This window comes from Myotis yumanensis, unplaced genomic scaffold (assembly GCF_028538775.1).
Source record: "Myotis yumanensis isolate MYYU_CA2020_CCGP unplaced genomic scaffold, mMyoYum1.0.hap1 SCAF_2, whole genome shotgun sequence".
NCBI lineage: Eukaryota > Metazoa > Chordata > Mammalia > Chiroptera > Vespertilionidae > Myotis > Myotis yumanensis.
The window spans coordinates 12,226,809-12,242,327 of record NW_027223753.1 but is presented as its reverse complement, the minus strand read 5'-3'; the positions used below and the strand labels follow the sequence as shown (position 1 = coordinate 12,242,327).

The 15,519-nt window shown below is 55.4% G+C and overlaps 1 protein-coding gene across 1 annotated transcript; it reads right to left on the bottom strand.

Moving 5' to 3' along the window:
• Window positions 1–12,229: 12,229 nt before the first annotated feature.
• On the bottom strand, window positions 12,230–14,666 carry FAM43B (family with sequence similarity 43 member B). Its single transcript, XM_070403166.1, has one exon. The coding sequence runs from the start codon at window positions 14,248–14,250 to the stop codon at window positions 13,264–13,266; it is 987 nt and encodes a 328-aa protein (XP_070259267.1). The 5' UTR covers window positions 14,251–14,666; the 3' UTR covers window positions 12,230–13,263.
• Between the last annotated feature and the right edge of the window lie 853 nt (window positions 14,667–15,519).

Below are 15,519 nucleotides of genomic sequence, written 5' to 3'. Positions count from 1 at the left end.
AGGAGTGTGTACCTTTGGCCATTCTGCCCACCTCAACCCCCACCCATATCTGCCAACCACCGATCTGTTCTCTGTCTATGAGCTCACGAGACCTGGCTTTCCCTCAGCCCCACATTCACTCTGTCACCATGCTCTGGTGAGAGCGTCAAAATATTTAAAAATTTTTGAATTCAGCTACTCCTCCCCACCTTCACCCCTATAACCCTCGTCCAAGGCACCACCAGTTCCTGGCTGGACCTCTAACCGGGTCTCCTGCTTCCTCTCTTCCTCTCTCTTCCAATTATGTTCTTTAAAAAGTGAGCTTTCGAAAACACAAACACTCCAGAAGTTTCCACTATGTAGAAGGGAAGCCAAGGTCTTCACCAGGATCTATGTGGCCCCGCCCACCTCTCCAGCCTCCTGCCCTGCTCGCCTCCCGTCACCCTCCAGACACATGGAACCTGCGAGGTTGTTCTCACCAATGGGTCTTTGCACAGGCTGCTGTCTCTCCTGGGCCTCTCTCCCCTGGCAGCCGCCGATGGCACCTCCTCTGAGAGCCTTTCCTGGCTGCATCTCCCCCATCCTCTCCCCTCACTCCCTTCACTTTCCTTCAGAGCGAGCGCTCATCCCTATCTGATAGCACTAGTTATGGGCTTCCTGTCTGTCTGTCTAGAATGGCAGGTGGAAGTCTATCTTGTATCCTGGGCACTAGACCAGTGCATGGCACACAGTGGAGGTTAAAAACAAAAAAAACAAAAACAGGTGGAAGGTAGGGAGGAAGCCCCCAAAGTACAGTTCAGGGCAAAGTCAGGGGCCCCAGAGAAGACCTGAGTTGCTCTATTGGGTACTTGACCTTAAATAGCTCTCTGTTGGGGTCACCTGGCCTCTGCCGGAACTTCCTTTCTTCCCCATTTTATTTTATTTTTTATAAAAATATATTTTATTGATTTTTTACAGGGAGGAACAGAGAGAGATAGAGAGTTAGAAACATCGATGAGAGAGAAACACTGATTAGCTGCCTCCTGCATACCTCCCACTGGGGATGTGCCCGCAACCAAGGTACATGCCCTTGACTGGAATCGAACCTGGACCTTTCAGTCGGCAGGCCAACGCTCTGCCAAACTGGTTAGGGCTTCTTCCCCATTTTAGAGTAGTCAGGCTGAAGCCCACCCAGGCAGCCCTTACCCTTCCCTCTGCAGCCCCCACAGGCCAATTAAGGCGACCTCACAGAATTCTCTAGCACCAATTCACTTTACACTGGAATAACTAAAGAAGCCAACAGGAAGGGCTCCCAAAACAAAGAAACTTGGCTCCAAATCATCTGATAATAATAATAACTGGATTCTAGTGAGCTTTTATTTTGTACCAAACAAGATTTTAAGTGCTTTCTGTGCATTTTCTCATTCAATCTTCAGAAACACCCCTTGAGGTCATGGTATGGGTCATTGATTGCCGTGTGACAAACCACCTTAAACTGAGCGGTTTAAAAGAACAACCATTTTATTTGCACACAATTCTTGTGAGCAATTTGGGCTGGACTCAGCTGGACAACCCCCCCCTCCTCAACCTACCCCCCACTCCATGACAGCCAAGAGGTTCTGTCCTCTGGACAAGAGGCCACCGTGGCCACATCACTCACACCCTGTGCCACCCTTGTGCACAGAGCAGCTGACACCAATCCCATTTCCCACCCAAAACTTGATTTTTTTTTTCATATAAAACACAGAAGGGAGCCTGGGTCCTTTCCCGATTTTGAGGGGCACACACGGTTGTCAGGTAAGGACGTCAGTGTCCAAGCGGTAGAGCTGTCCCACTCCCAAAGCCTTCCTGTGCTTCACTTTCGAGAGGAGGAGACAAAGCCCAGAAAAGTAAAGAGACTTGGCCACGGTTGCACAGTGTTCTGGTGACCAAGGACTTCTGGACAGTGCTCCACACCACGTCCCAGAGGAGAAGGGGTATAGGGCCCCCTCCCTGGGTAAGGCCAGGAATGCCTGCGGCAGGAGAACGGGCAGCCGGGCAGCCGGGGCACACTTGGAGAAGGGGCTAGTTGGGGCCGGGAGGAGAGATGAGGAGAGACCACTCTGAGCTCCAGCTGGGAGCGCAAAGTGGGGGTCAAGCGGAGAGGAAGGTGAAGGCTGCAGAGAGAGATGGTGGCCTGAGGGGTCTGAGAGAGGATTCAGAAAGGGGCTCGGGTCCTGGCTTTGAGGGTGGAAAAAAAGAGCATCCTCCTGTCTGGTCCCACCTCAGTCCTTTTATTTTATTTTTTTCAATATATTTTATTGATTTTTTACAGAGAGGAAGGGAGAGGCATAGAGAGTTAGAAACATCGATCAGCCGCCTCCTGCACCCCCCCCACTGGGGATGTGCCTGCAACCAAGGTACGTGCCCTTGACCGGAATAGAAGCTGGGACTCTCCAGTCCGCAGGCTGATGCTCTATCCGCTGAGCCAAACTGGTTAGGGTGCATCTGAGTCCTTTTAATTCTATGGGACCCCTACCCTCTCCCCAGCCTCTAGGAAGCTGGCAGCCAGCACTCTTCAGGAGCCAGAGCCACCAGCCTCTGCAGCCCTGATGTAGCAGAGACACCCCTTGGCGTGGAGGGTGCATCACTGGACCAGCAGTCAGGAGACTTGGGCTCCATCAAGTCAAATGTGTTTTTTTTAAAATATATATTTGTATTGATTTCAGAGAAGAAGAGAGAGGGACAGAGAGATAGGAACATCAATGGTGAGAGAGAAATATTGATTGGCTGTCTCCGGCATGCCCCCCACTGGGGATCGAGCCCGAATCCAGGCATGTGTCCTGATCCAGAATTGAACTGTGACCTCCTGGTTCACAGCTCCACGGCTCAACCACTGAGCCACGCCGCCTGGCTTTACTAAGCACCTACTATGTGCCAGGCACTGCGCTCAACAGACAAAAGTGTCTGCCTCATGGAGCCTCTGTTCTAATGGGGGAGATTGCTATTGAACAAGTAAACAATCACATGCTCAAGATCACTTCCGATAATGACAAGCACTGTGAAGTCAACAGGCCGAGTAATGGGACCGATGATGCCTGGATGGGCCAACATTAGTTTGAGTTGTGTGTGTGTTTGGGCGGGGGGGGGGGGGGGGGGGGGTGGGGGTGGCGGGGGGGGGTGGCGAGGGGTGAGGGGTGGAAACAGGAGGGCCTCTCTGAAGAGGTGACATGTGAGCTGAGGTCTATGTGTGAGAGGGAGGCAGCCATACACAAATCAGAGGGAGGTGTGGTCCCTGCATAGGAAATGGCGAGTCAAAGGCCCTGAGGAATGAGATTGAAGAGTTTGGGGAATCTGACTGGGGAGAGGGCAGGAGGCAGTGTCTACAAGAAGGCTCCTTTCCTTCGCTGCTCATTCTCTGTGGCACGACTACATCTCATTTCCTTGTTTCACCCCCAAAATCTGGGCATCTGGGAGCTGAAAGGAACCTTTCTTCGACCTATTTTTTTTAAAAATATATTTTATTGATTTTTTACAGAGAGGAAGGGAGAGAGATAGAGAGTTAGAAACATCGATGAGAGAGAAACATCGATCAGCTGCCTCCTGCACACCTCCTACTGGGGACGTGCCCGCAACCCAGGTACCGGAATCGAACCTGGGACCTTTCAGTCCGCAGGCCAACGCTCTATCCACTGAGCCAAACCGGTTTCGGCATCTTGGACCTATTTTTATTTTAACAGCTTTGCCCTCCCTACCCTCCCTGCTGTTAATCCTAGTTAATCTTAACCTGAGGGTATTTTTTTTCTGGTGCTTTTTAGAGAGTGGAAGGGAAGGAGGGAGAGGGAGAGAGAAAAACATCGATGTGAGAGACACATCGACTTGTTGCCTCCCACGTGTGCCCCAAGGGAACACCTGCACCCAGGTACGTCCCCTTGACTGGGAATCGAACCTGCAACCCTTCGGTGCGTGGGCAGATGCTCTAACACTGAACAACACCAGCCAGGGCTATTTTAATGGCTTTTGTCCAGAGGAAAGGACATCGGTCTGGGAGTCAGAAGACCTAAATTATGGCCCCAGATTTCTCAGTAGCAAGCTGCGTGACCTTGGACAAATCCCCTTTCTTCTCTGTAAACCAGGGATTGGGCCACAAATTCTAAGGGCCTTTCCAGCTCAGCCTTCCCAGCACCAGGAATTCAGGTAAACTCTTCTTGATCCTATTGAGTTCCAGCCCACATGTGGCTGTGCTCAGCATATGTCTGCTCCTTCTTCTAGGCCAGCGGTTCTCAACCTGTGGGTCGCGACCATCGGAAAACACATATAGCATATCAGATATTTACATGACGATTCATAACAGTAGCAAAATGACAGTTATGAAGTAGCAACGAAAATAATTTTATGGTTGGGGGTCACCACAACATGAGGAACCGTATTAAAGGCATTAGGAAGGCTGAGAACCACTGTTCTAGGCGGTGCGGTCTGGAGATCTGCAGATAGAAACACAAGACAGCCCAACACGCATTAGCAGGGCACAGTCAAAGACACGGTGCAGCTATTAAAAGGAGAACCAGTTCAATTTCCATCCACAGAGCTGGCGGGAGGCTCGTGATGTAAGTGAGAATAAAGCCAGTTGCAGAATGTGTTTGAGAATGACTCCATTTCTGTAAAACCAGAAGGCAAACTCCCTGTCTGTGTATATGTGGGCTGTTTATTTTGCACCTAAGGGGACTGGAGGGAGAGAATCATCCCCCGTCTGTAGCATTAGTTACCCGTGTGCGGGCCGAGGTCTGGGGGATGGGAGAACAGAGGGGGCGAGAGAAGAGTGTTATTTGTTTTTCTTGTATGTCTGCTGTTTCACTGGTTGCAAGTCAAAATGTGTTGCTTTTATAATCTTGGAGGAAGAATTAAATACATCTCTAAGGAGTCAAACCACCAGGGGGTCCATCCTCCCAGACATGTCCTGTCACGGACAGCAGGCCCTGCTCCGTGGGCAATGTTCAGCCCCATCGTAAGCCAGCCCCGTGTGTGCGTGCGTCCCCTAAGGACCGGAGGTCCAGGGCCTGCCCTGTGTCCAGGCCTGCGTGTCAGTGGGCAGAGGGGTTGATGTGAAGCAAACCCTGAGTCTTCTGCCCTTTGGGGGCTGTGTGAGTGAGTGTCCACTGTGATCGTATTGGACTGACCCTCTCCTCTGTTTCAGAGGCTGCCAATGATCCCCTCCGAGGCCAGCTTCGGTGGCCGGAGACGCGGGGGAGCTGTCCAGGGCCTGTGACATACAACATCACAAGCGTGATTCCCACAGGTCCACCCTGGGGCAGGGGTATGTGGGTGGGGGGGTGGGAAGGGTTGGGGGTTGGGGGGGGAGGGGGCTTATTGTTTGAGCTCCACAAGCTGTTTCCTGGTCAGGTCATCCTCCCCTCCAGGAAATCCCCGCAGATGTCTATTTAAAACCTCCCTCACTGCTGTCTGTGCTCATTTCCGGGCAGTGGGCTCCTTCTTCTAAATCAGTGGTTCTCAACCTTCTGGCCCTTTAAATACAGTTCCTCATGTTGTGACCCAACCATAAAATTATTTTCGTTGCTACTTCATAACTGTACTGTTGCTACTGTTATGAATCATAATGTAAATATCTGATATGCAGGATTGTCTCAGGCAACCCCTGTGAAAGGGCTGTTCGACCCCCAAAGGGGTCGTGACCCGCAGGTTGAGAACCGCTGCTCTAAATGGAGCCTTAGAGCTGGATCTTACTGAGCCGCCTCCCTCCAGCTTTCTTGTCTTAGTGCCAATAAGGAAGCACCCTGCCCCTGGCTCTTGTATGATTTTTTGATGCTTTTCAAAGTCCCCACGAATTCTATTCCATTTGAATGGTCCCTTAGGAGAACCCTCTGAGGCAGGAATGCAGGGAATATTACATCCATATAACAGAGAAAATGGAGAATAGAGCAGTTTAGTGACTTGCCCACATCCCAGAATAAAGAAAGGGTCCTGGCCGGGTAGCTCAGTTGATTAGAGTGTCATCCTGATACACCAAGGTTGTGGGTTCGATCCCTGGCCAGGGCACATACGAGAACCAACCAATGAATACATAAATAAGTGGAACAACAAATCAATGTATCTCCCTCTCTAAAATCAATAAATAGCCCAGCCAGTGTGGCTCAGTGGTTGAACATTGACCTATGAATCAGGGGGTCACAGTGCAATGCCCAGTCAGGGCACATGCCAGGGTTGCAGGCTGGATCCTCAATAGAGGACATGCAATAGGCAGCTGATCAATGATTCTCTCTCATCATTGATGTTTCCATCTCTCTCCCTCTCCCATCCTCTCTGAAATCAATAAAAATATATTAAAAAATAATAAAATCAATCAAGAAACTTTTTTTTTAAAAGAAAGACATGGTAATTCCAGGCCTTTGCCTCTGAGATCAGCCCACCCATCATCAGCGGTCTCCCCTCCCCACTGCAGGTCCCCCGAGAAATGGGCGTAGTGGACCAAATTCCATCTAGTGAGCCCACTCCCAATTGCAGCTGAGTGACCAGGGTGGATTCATGATGTGGGGTGACACCCAGAGGCTGGGCCGACCCATCAGCCTCAGGTTCTAGCACTTGAAGGAAGGCCTGAGGCTTTGGTCAGACTGAGGGGGAGGCGTGTGGAGTGGGCGCGGAGCCATGTGCTGATGGAAGGCACAGAGGGACAGGTGCTGTGAACAGGGAAGGGGGCTGCTCCATGGAGAGGAGGCTGGGAAGGTGGGTGAGAGGCAGCCAGGATGGAACACGGGGTGGCCCCAGGGAGGGAAAGGGCCTGGGGACTGCTGGCTCTCATGAGCAGGCTGGATGGCCCTCTGCCAGGCCCTGTAACAGACCCCGAAGCTTTTTCAATGACCCCTCCTCCCTTGTCCAGAGCTGGGGACCTGGTGAGAACAGTGACAGCAGGGCCAGGGCTTTCTCAGATTCAATGGACAGGAAGCCCAACTGACTTAAGCTAAAAGTACAACGTATTGGCTCAGTGAACTGAAAACTCCAGGCACAGATCTGGGCAGGCCTGTTGGGATTCAGGGGCTCAAGCAATGTCATGGGACTCTGTCTTGCTCTCCATGTCCTGCTCTGCTGTCCACGGTGAGGCCCCCTTTCCTCATGGGGGCAAGATAGCTGCTGGTGACACCAGGCATACTCCCCACCTCCCAGCAGCTCCAGCAGAAAGTGAGTGTCTCCCTTCCCAACAGTTTCAACAACGTCCCAGAATTCAGTTCCGTTGGTTCTGGTCATGTCACACGCTCGTCCTGGAGCCGATGTCTGGGGCTGAGGAGGTGGGATATTCTGATTGCTCAGGCCTGGATCACATGTCCTCCCCTGGAGCCCATGTGTGTAAGGTCATCTCTGCTAGAACCCCAGGAACCAAGAGTGGGGAACTGTGGTTTCACCAGGGGCATCAGGGCAGTGGGTCAGAAGAAGAGTGTGTTGGTCAAGGTGAGCTCTGTGCTGCTACAAGCAACCCTGACTGTCAGTGGCCGGCACAATCACATTTTATTTCTTGCTCCCATTGGTGGCAGAGGTGGGGCTCAACTTCATGTGGCCATTCAGCAACCCAGGCTAGTGGAGGTTGTTGTCATCTTCAACATGAAGGACATCTAGCAGGCAGGCAGGAGGATAAAGCGGAAGTTATGTTTTGCACAGTCCAGGCCTGGCAGTGACAGTCACGTGACCACACCTCAGTGCAGGGGGGAACGGGAGAGTTTAGATCTGTGCCAGGAGGGAGAGGAGGCAATCTCTACCCTGAAGTGGGGGAGGGATGGGTACAGGGCAGGCAAAAACAAGGTCTACCTAAGCATTCCAGCACAGCAACTCCCCTAGCCTCTTGTCAAGGGTTCCAGGGTGCAGCAGTACTGGCCCAGTCTTCCCAGCGGCGGTCTCCTTTAGGATGGCCTGAGCTCCAGCTTCCCTTTAATTCCTTGCCTGCCCAACGTCCTTCCCACTTTCGAGCGGTGATTAAACTCAGTCATTCCGGATCAGTCAACAAACCCATGTGTGCCTCATGGACAGGCAGGCAGTGGGGCAAAGGGTGAGAGAGGACAGTTCTGGCTCAGAGACTGGCCAGATTTGCATGTTAGCCTCTTCCGTCCTTTTCAGCTGTCCTTTACTGGGGACCAGCTGGTCCCTCAGCCAGTAGCATCTTCCTCTCCCCCATAGCCTATAGCTAAGGGCAAACAGGGCGGGGGGCGAGGAGAAAGCTGACTCATCCTCACAAAGGAATGACATCCTGCTTTCTGAAGACCTTGGCTGTGGAGACACCCTGCCAACACTGCAGCTAACAGCGGCTTTTCACTCACTCATCCATCCATCCATCCATCCATCTACCCACCCATCCATCCATCCATTCATCTATCCACCTCCAGGTGCTTTACTATGTGCCTGGCATTGTGCTGGGTGCTACGGTGAAAAAGATATGCAGAAAGCATAAGATATTGGGTCAGATCTAGCGTTAAGACAATCAGGTTTATATCCGTTGAACAACTAAAGACAGAAATAAGCCAACCTGTGGTTGAATCTGTTACCATGATTTAGAGATGAATGGGACTGTGGGCATGTAGCCACCCCGGGGCAGGAACAAGCAACATATTTAGTGTCTCAGAGACCAGGCCCCTGACCTCCTCATCCCAGAGTTGTCAGTTAGGGGAGCTCCAGGTAAGATGATAACAACAAACAACAGTAGCACCTATCACTTATTGGGTGCATCAAGCATTGTTATAAATCAGTTACTCAAATGCACCACCTACTTCTTTCTCCCAATAACTGAGTAAGGTCTAGACTCACCTATTCCTGTTTTTACAGATGGAAAACCAAGGCCTTCAGATGTTATTCAGCCATCAGGTGGCAGAGTGGGGACCAGCATCCAGGTCTGGCTGAGGCCCAAGCCCAAGTTGGACCGCCTGTGTGTTAGAGCCTGCAGCTGGCTGGATGGTCCTTCGCTGCCCAGCTGCACATCTGGAGGGTGGTTGGCCGCCGCCAGGAGCTGCTCTGTATTTTGAGCGTCAGCCAGTTCATCCTACGGACAGAGGCCTCAGTTTCCCACCCTGGCCTCATCTCTTAGGCTGCCGATTTTCTCCCTAAGAATAGCCATCTGTCTGAGCAGGGCGTCTGAGGATAGTTCTTCAGCATCTCAGGGCAGAAGCTTGGCAGAGGGAATGCTTCTCTACCCACTTACTTCCCTGTTTCATGACGGCCCTTCCTCCTGACTCATTCATTCATGTATTCATTCAACAGACTATCATCACTGAGCACCGACTCCCTGCCCTGCAGTGGTCAAGGTACCGGAGGGGACGGGAAAATGAAGATGGATCCGTGTGAGAGACAAGACACTTACACAGCAACCGTCAACCCAGGTGTAACACGAGGACCACGAGGAAGCACAGGCCACGTCCTGAGTGAGTTTGAGAGGAATCACCCCCAGGTTTGGCAGGAGTGGACGAGGGGTGTGCATTAAGGAAAGATTCAAGGAGGTGGAATTTGAGCTGGGGCTTGAAGAGAGGTAGGATTTGAAAATGCATAGCCCGAGGGAAGGACGTAACAGGTCACGAGAATAGCATGGGCACAAGCCTAGCGGTGGGAACACATGGCTCTGTCTGGGGACTGGGCACAGGTCCACGCGTGGAAGAGAAGCAGTGGACAGGATGGCACTGGTGGGTGGGCCGGCCCACTGATCTGTGAGCTGTGAGCTGTATGCTGTGGCATAAATCATGTCAATCACAGCCTAGCCCCTGGAGTTGGTTGGAGAGAGCTGGAAATCAGGCCCCAGAGGTCCCGGGAAGAGTCTTGACCCCAAGTGGCCGGCCTAGCCGGGGTCACACTTCCCACATTGCCCTGTGCTGCCTGTTCTCGGCAAGCCCTCCATTGCCACCTGTACACCCTCCAACATTACATCCAGGCCTATCAGCCCTTAGACACATATGGCATTGGGGCTGGAAGGGAAGTTTAGAGAGCATGTCACTCAGTGATTTAAACTTAAAAAGAAATATCTACAGGATTCCATTATTCAAAGAGAATCACAGGAACCCCAAGGAGAAGACAGAGAGGCTGCTCCAGTTTGAGCATGTTGGGGGACTCCCCACTCCATCTCCCATGGGTCCCACAGCAGCTCCAAGGGCACCCCTGGGAAATCTAGGACTCGGATTTGAAAACCATTGTCCACCGCCTCCCAATCTTCATTTTACAGGTGGGGAAGCTGAAGCCAGGAGAAGAGACAAAGGGGCACCAGACCGCTTGACCAGTGGTTCAGGCTCTTCTCCATTTTGGTCTAAGATCAGGGAAGATGGCAGTGGGCCTGGTTTCCCAGGTTTTGTCTCCCCCTCTTGGTAGCAATGACGCCTGGGGCCTGGGGCTGAAGCACCAAACACCCCACCCTGCGACCTGGTGGCAGTTGGCACTGTATTGGTTCACTGGTGGCTTATCTCACCATTCATCCCAGGTCCACTGCTGCCAGGGAGAGGGGAGTTGGGGGAAGGCACAATGAAATCTCCTTTACGGAGAAGGGCCCTCTGGGTAAAATGGTTGTTCTCCACATGTGCTGGGCATTTTATTATTTACCAAAGCATTTCAAAGACGCGATTCTATTCATTCTGACAGTCAGCCTGCAAGGTAGATAGTCTCCCCATTTTACCACCGATAAGGCTGAGGCTCAGAGAGGCTGCATGAGTTGCTCAATGTCACCCAGGAGGTAAGGAAACAGAGACAGTCCTCTCACCTGGGCCTTCTAACTCTGGGTCTACAGAGCAGAGGGTGAGCAAGAGAAGGAAGGAGGTGGCTGTGTGTGTGTGTGTGTGTGTGTGTGTGTGTATGTGTGTGTCTATGCTTTGGGAGGCTGCCAGAGAAAAGTGGGGAACAGGCACTGAGGCTGAGCGCATGTCTGTGAATGATTACATAGCAACTGCTCCTTTAATCATGTGCATCTCACTTGAGACTGTAGGAGCCACAGGGGAGGGACCCCTGGACTCCAGAGCCTAGTTCGGCGCCTGTCCCAAGGCCGGCGCCGAGTAAAGATCTGCGGCACGAACCTGCTTAAAGAGGGCATGCTCGTGACCTGTTTCTGGGTGAGGCGGTCTCACACCCCAGAGGCTGCCTTGCCCACAGCCCATCCTCCTCTCGCAGGTCTGACACCTCCTACTTCCTTTTCTCCTGCTGCCAACGTGGAGAAACACCAACAAACCTCCTGTCGCGACATAAGAGGGAAGCACCGGCCAGGCAGGGCATCCTTGTCACCCCTCCCCGCCCCGAACATGTGGAGCCAACCCCGGCTGTCCCCTTCGAAGTGCCCTGGCCACGCCTGAGATCCCCAGGGCGAGTGGCGGTGGCACCCTCTGTTCCCGCAGCTCCAGGAAACAGAACAATCATGCTCACTGGCGATTGCAGAGGCCACTCGTCTGGGCTCTGGATAACTCTGGGATCAGTGCCCAGACCAGCACGAACTAAAGAAGCTATCATCCCAGCTCAAGGCGCGCACGGCCACAAAGGTCTGGACAGATTTCTCCAGCCCCTCTGGAAAAAAATTGGGTTGCCCACCCTCTTCTATTTTTGTTGTTGTTAATCCTCACCTTAGTATATTTTTCCATTGATTTTTAGAGAGCGTGGAAGTGGGTGGGGGAGGAAGAGAGAGAGAGAGAGAGAGAGAGAAAGAGAGAGAGAGGGAGGAGGAAGATGAGAGATGTGAAAAAGACACATCGATTGGTGGCCTCCCCCAGGGCTGGGGATCAAACCTGCCACCTGGTACAAGCCCTTGACTGGGAATCGAACCCGAGACTCTGGTGCGCAGGTGCACCGCTGAGCCATGCCAGCCAGGCCCCTGCCCCTCCTCCCCCCACGTAGTCTGCCTCCTTTCTCTGCCCCGAGGAGACAGTGTAAATAACACGTTTTGATAGACACAGGAATCTTCTCAAAGACACATAGCTGACCAGAAGCCCCCTGCCCAGTGCTCTCTTCCTGCCGAATGTCCCAGAGACACTTGCATCTGAGCACCAGGAGGAGACACACTCTGGGAGGCTGAAACAGACAGTGGGCACCCCTCCAGGGCCTGGCACATGTGATCTGCGGACGAGGCACCTGCTACCGTCTCATTCCCTGACATCCAGGGAACAGCTTCCTGGCATAGCCCTCCTACCTCCCCAACCCTGAGAGTTGGTTCCAGCTGTTAAAGGGTCCTCTTTCTGGGGTCTTCTCCTTTCCTTTAGGCTTCTGATGAGAATCTTTTCACCTCCCCCCCCTTCCCCCCGCAGGCCTGGCATCCAGCACAACACAGGAATGATGACAAGGCTGAAAAAGCAAATCCACTTTATTTACAACGATCAGTTGGTGACACACAGATCTTTGGGCTTTTTGTGACCTTGTGGACAGACACCTGGGCAGGGGCCCACTCCCTCTGTTAGGGTAACGCACCCTCCTTCCTCACCCTGCTTTGAGAATCCAGCTGCTGGCAGGTCCCTCCTGCTCTGACAAGCCTCCACTTGGGGCCATCCCACCTACATCCACTTTCTGGGTAGTCAGTGTCCCCAAACCCCTGCCAAAGGTGCTCCTTACCTCCTCTGGAGGCCCTGTCTTGGTCCTGGTTGTGGGGCAAAGAGCAGGGAACCACACACATCTGTCTGCAGAGAGATGGGGTGGATGAGCAGTCCTGTGGGGATGCCAGGTGCCAGCACAGGCTTGGTGCAAACAGCTGTTACCGGCCTAATCTGCTGTTTGGGTTGGTAGAACCATCCCAGTCTTCTCCAGGGGGTAGTGAGGCCAGGCAGAGGGCCTGCGAAGTTTCCCTTTTGTGTAGGCAGCGGACTCAGTTCCCATCTTGGGACCCGGCCTCCATTCCCCAGAGCCACCATTCTTCCCCTACAAGAATGCCTCACCTGGGTCGTCCTCATCCCAGGGAGAAAGGCGAGGCTGCCAACGGCAGGGCCGCTGCCTCCACCTGGCCAAGGTCCAGACCACCCTCCAGGATTTCTGGAAACTTCTCCCCCCTTATCTTGAGGATTTTATTTTATTTTTTTTGGTCTCTCAAAGAGACTCGGTGTAAAGCGTAGGAGGCAATTCCACAATGGAGGGCGCCCAGAAACCCCGGATGGGGGTTGGGGGCGAGGTGAACATTGGCTACTCCTCCCCCCAACTTGTCCCCAAGTAATCAAGGGCATATCAGGCGTCACCCTGAGGCAGGATGAGGCGCAGAACAGACAACGGAGACCACGAGGCAGGCAGGGGCCAGGGGCCAGGGGCCAGGGAGGAGCCAAACGGGTAGGGCCAGGGTTGGAGGCTGTGTCAGGCCGGCCGGGTCTGGGGCCGGGAGTCCTGCCGGGTCCGCTCTCAGCGCGCCTGGCCCGCCCGCTCCCTCAGGCCGGCCTTCCAGCGGCAGGTCTGTGCGGGCAGCGGAGGCGCCGGGGCGCCCCGCAGGCTGCACGTCCTCAGCTCCCGGGTCAGGCTGAGCACCTCGGCCCGCTCGGGCTGGGGGGCTCCCTCCTGGCGCTCCTCCGCGTCGGGGTCCTCCTCCTCGTCCTCCTCCTGGATGCTGCTGAGGCGCGGCACCCCACGGCCGCGCTCGGCGGCGGGCGGCCGGTAGGCGCACTTGGCGTTGAGCTGCCGGCGCAGCGGCGCGCGGGGCACCGAGGCGGCGGCGCCCCCGGCGCGGAGGTGCTGCTGGCGCACGTGGCGCGCGTCGCTCTGGCGCTGCAGGCGCTTGAAGTCGCTGAAGGCCGCCAGCGCGGTCTGGCGGAGCAGGCGGGCCAGGGCGCGCGCCTTGTGCGCCCGCGCCAGCAGCACGGCGTGGCAGCGCAGCACCACGGCCTTGTGGCGCGCCTGGTGGCGGTAGACCCAGGCGAAGACGCGCGGGTGGCGCCCGTCCGCCGCGCAGTAGGTGATGCGGGGCAGCAGGTAGGTGTGCGCCGGCCGCCGGCCCCCGGGGCCCCCCGCGGCGCTGCGCTCGCCCGGCTGCATGCGGATGCCGTGCGGCCCCAGCGTCAGCTTCATCTTGGTGCCCCCGCCCGGCCCGCAGCGCGCCCAGATCTTGCTCACGGCGTCGTCGGTGCAGCCCTCGCCCTTGGCGTGCAGGGTGACGGCGTTGCCCAGGTACCACACGGTGTAGGTCGGGTCCTCCCGGTTGAGCTCCACTTTCTGCCGCCGGCTGCGGAACACGCGGCCCAGGCGCTCCAGCGGCCAGTCGGGCAGCAGGTCCGGGCAGGAGCGGAGGAAGCTGGAGAGCAGCGACGTGTAGGTGAGCCCCGGGCTCAGGCTCTTCGCCTTGCACTTGGCCTCATCCTCCACCAGCACGAATTTGTTCCGTCTCCAGGGCAGCATCGCGGCGGCGGCCGAAGGGGCTGGGGTCGCCGGAAGCTCACGGGCGTCCTGCCCAGCGGCCGGGGTCGGGGAGGGCGCGAAGTCCACGGCCCGGGAGTCACAAGAAGCTGGGCGGCGCCCGAGACGGTAGGCGCCCGGAGATGGCCAGTGCCAAACAGGGCTAGCTTCGCAGATGCCCGGTGCCCAGCCGGGCTGGCAGCCGAGATGGTCGGGCGGCGGCCGAGAGTCCGGGAGCCGCTTCCCCCGGGAGTCGCTCAGCCGTCCGGGAAGCTAGGAGGGGTCGGGGCTGGGCGTGGCGGAGGCGCCCCCAGGCCTGAACAGGGTGGATCCCGCGGTCCCTGACGCTTCAAATTGAGGTTTCTGGAGCTGGGGCTGGCGGCTGCTGCTTGGTGGGGTGGGCAGAGCGCGACTGCGGTGGGGACTCCTCTGGCGCGGGGCTCCACCTCCCAGGGCTGCCTGCATCACCGGGCGGGACCGCTAGCTTTCTTCTCCCCTCCCCTCGCCCTCCTCCCTCTCCTCCCCCTTGCAAGCTAGCGCTGCTCCCAGCCCGAGACCCAGCACAGGCGCGCTAGAACGGATTTAATCATTATTACTGGAGCGGTGGGGGTGGGAGGGGCGGGTAGGGAGTAGGAACCGCCTGCAGCGTAGGGAGGGCTTTGCCAATGCAGATTTCTCTGGCCTCACTGGTGGTCTCCAAGCTCCCAGAGCCGCATTAGCGACCCCCCCCCCCCTCTTTCTAGGATTCCCCCTGCCGCTCAGCACAGCGTGTCCTCACCCCCAGGTCTCAGCGTGGTTCTGGGTGGGTTCCTGATGGGGCGGCCTGGCTCCCTTTGCCTCCTGTCTGCACAGCAGCGAGCCAGCTGAGGTGGCCTGAGCGGTGCAGTGGAAAAGTACTGTCGCCTGGTGAAGCTCTCTCCCAGGTTCTTCCAAGGTCGTGGGCCAGGCGCTTCGTCTGAGCTGGGAGGCCCAGGCACTGCTCCAGTGGCTGCTAGTGCCCCTCGCTTGGCACGAAGCAGGGAGGGTATCCTTTGAGGGTGCAGGAAACTTCCAGAGCGTTTTGGGGGTCTGTGGGCACAGCAGATGAAAAGCTCCTTCTTTCTGGCCCAAGGACCGCCTCTGGCTTCTCCAGAGGATTAAACAGAGAAAACGGAGGGTGACTTCGCCCAGCACTGCCCAACGCCCCTGAGGGTTTGCACTGGGTATCCCATTGGACCCTCAGGACAGCCCAGGTCAATTAAGTGACTTGCCCAAGGTCACAAGGCTGGTAGG

Excerpts from the sequence above, each read along its gene's own strand:
- FAM43B (XM_070403166.1), bottom strand. The coding sequence starts at position 14,250 with ATGCTGCCCTGGAGACGGAACAAATTCGTGCTGGTGGAGGATGAGGCC.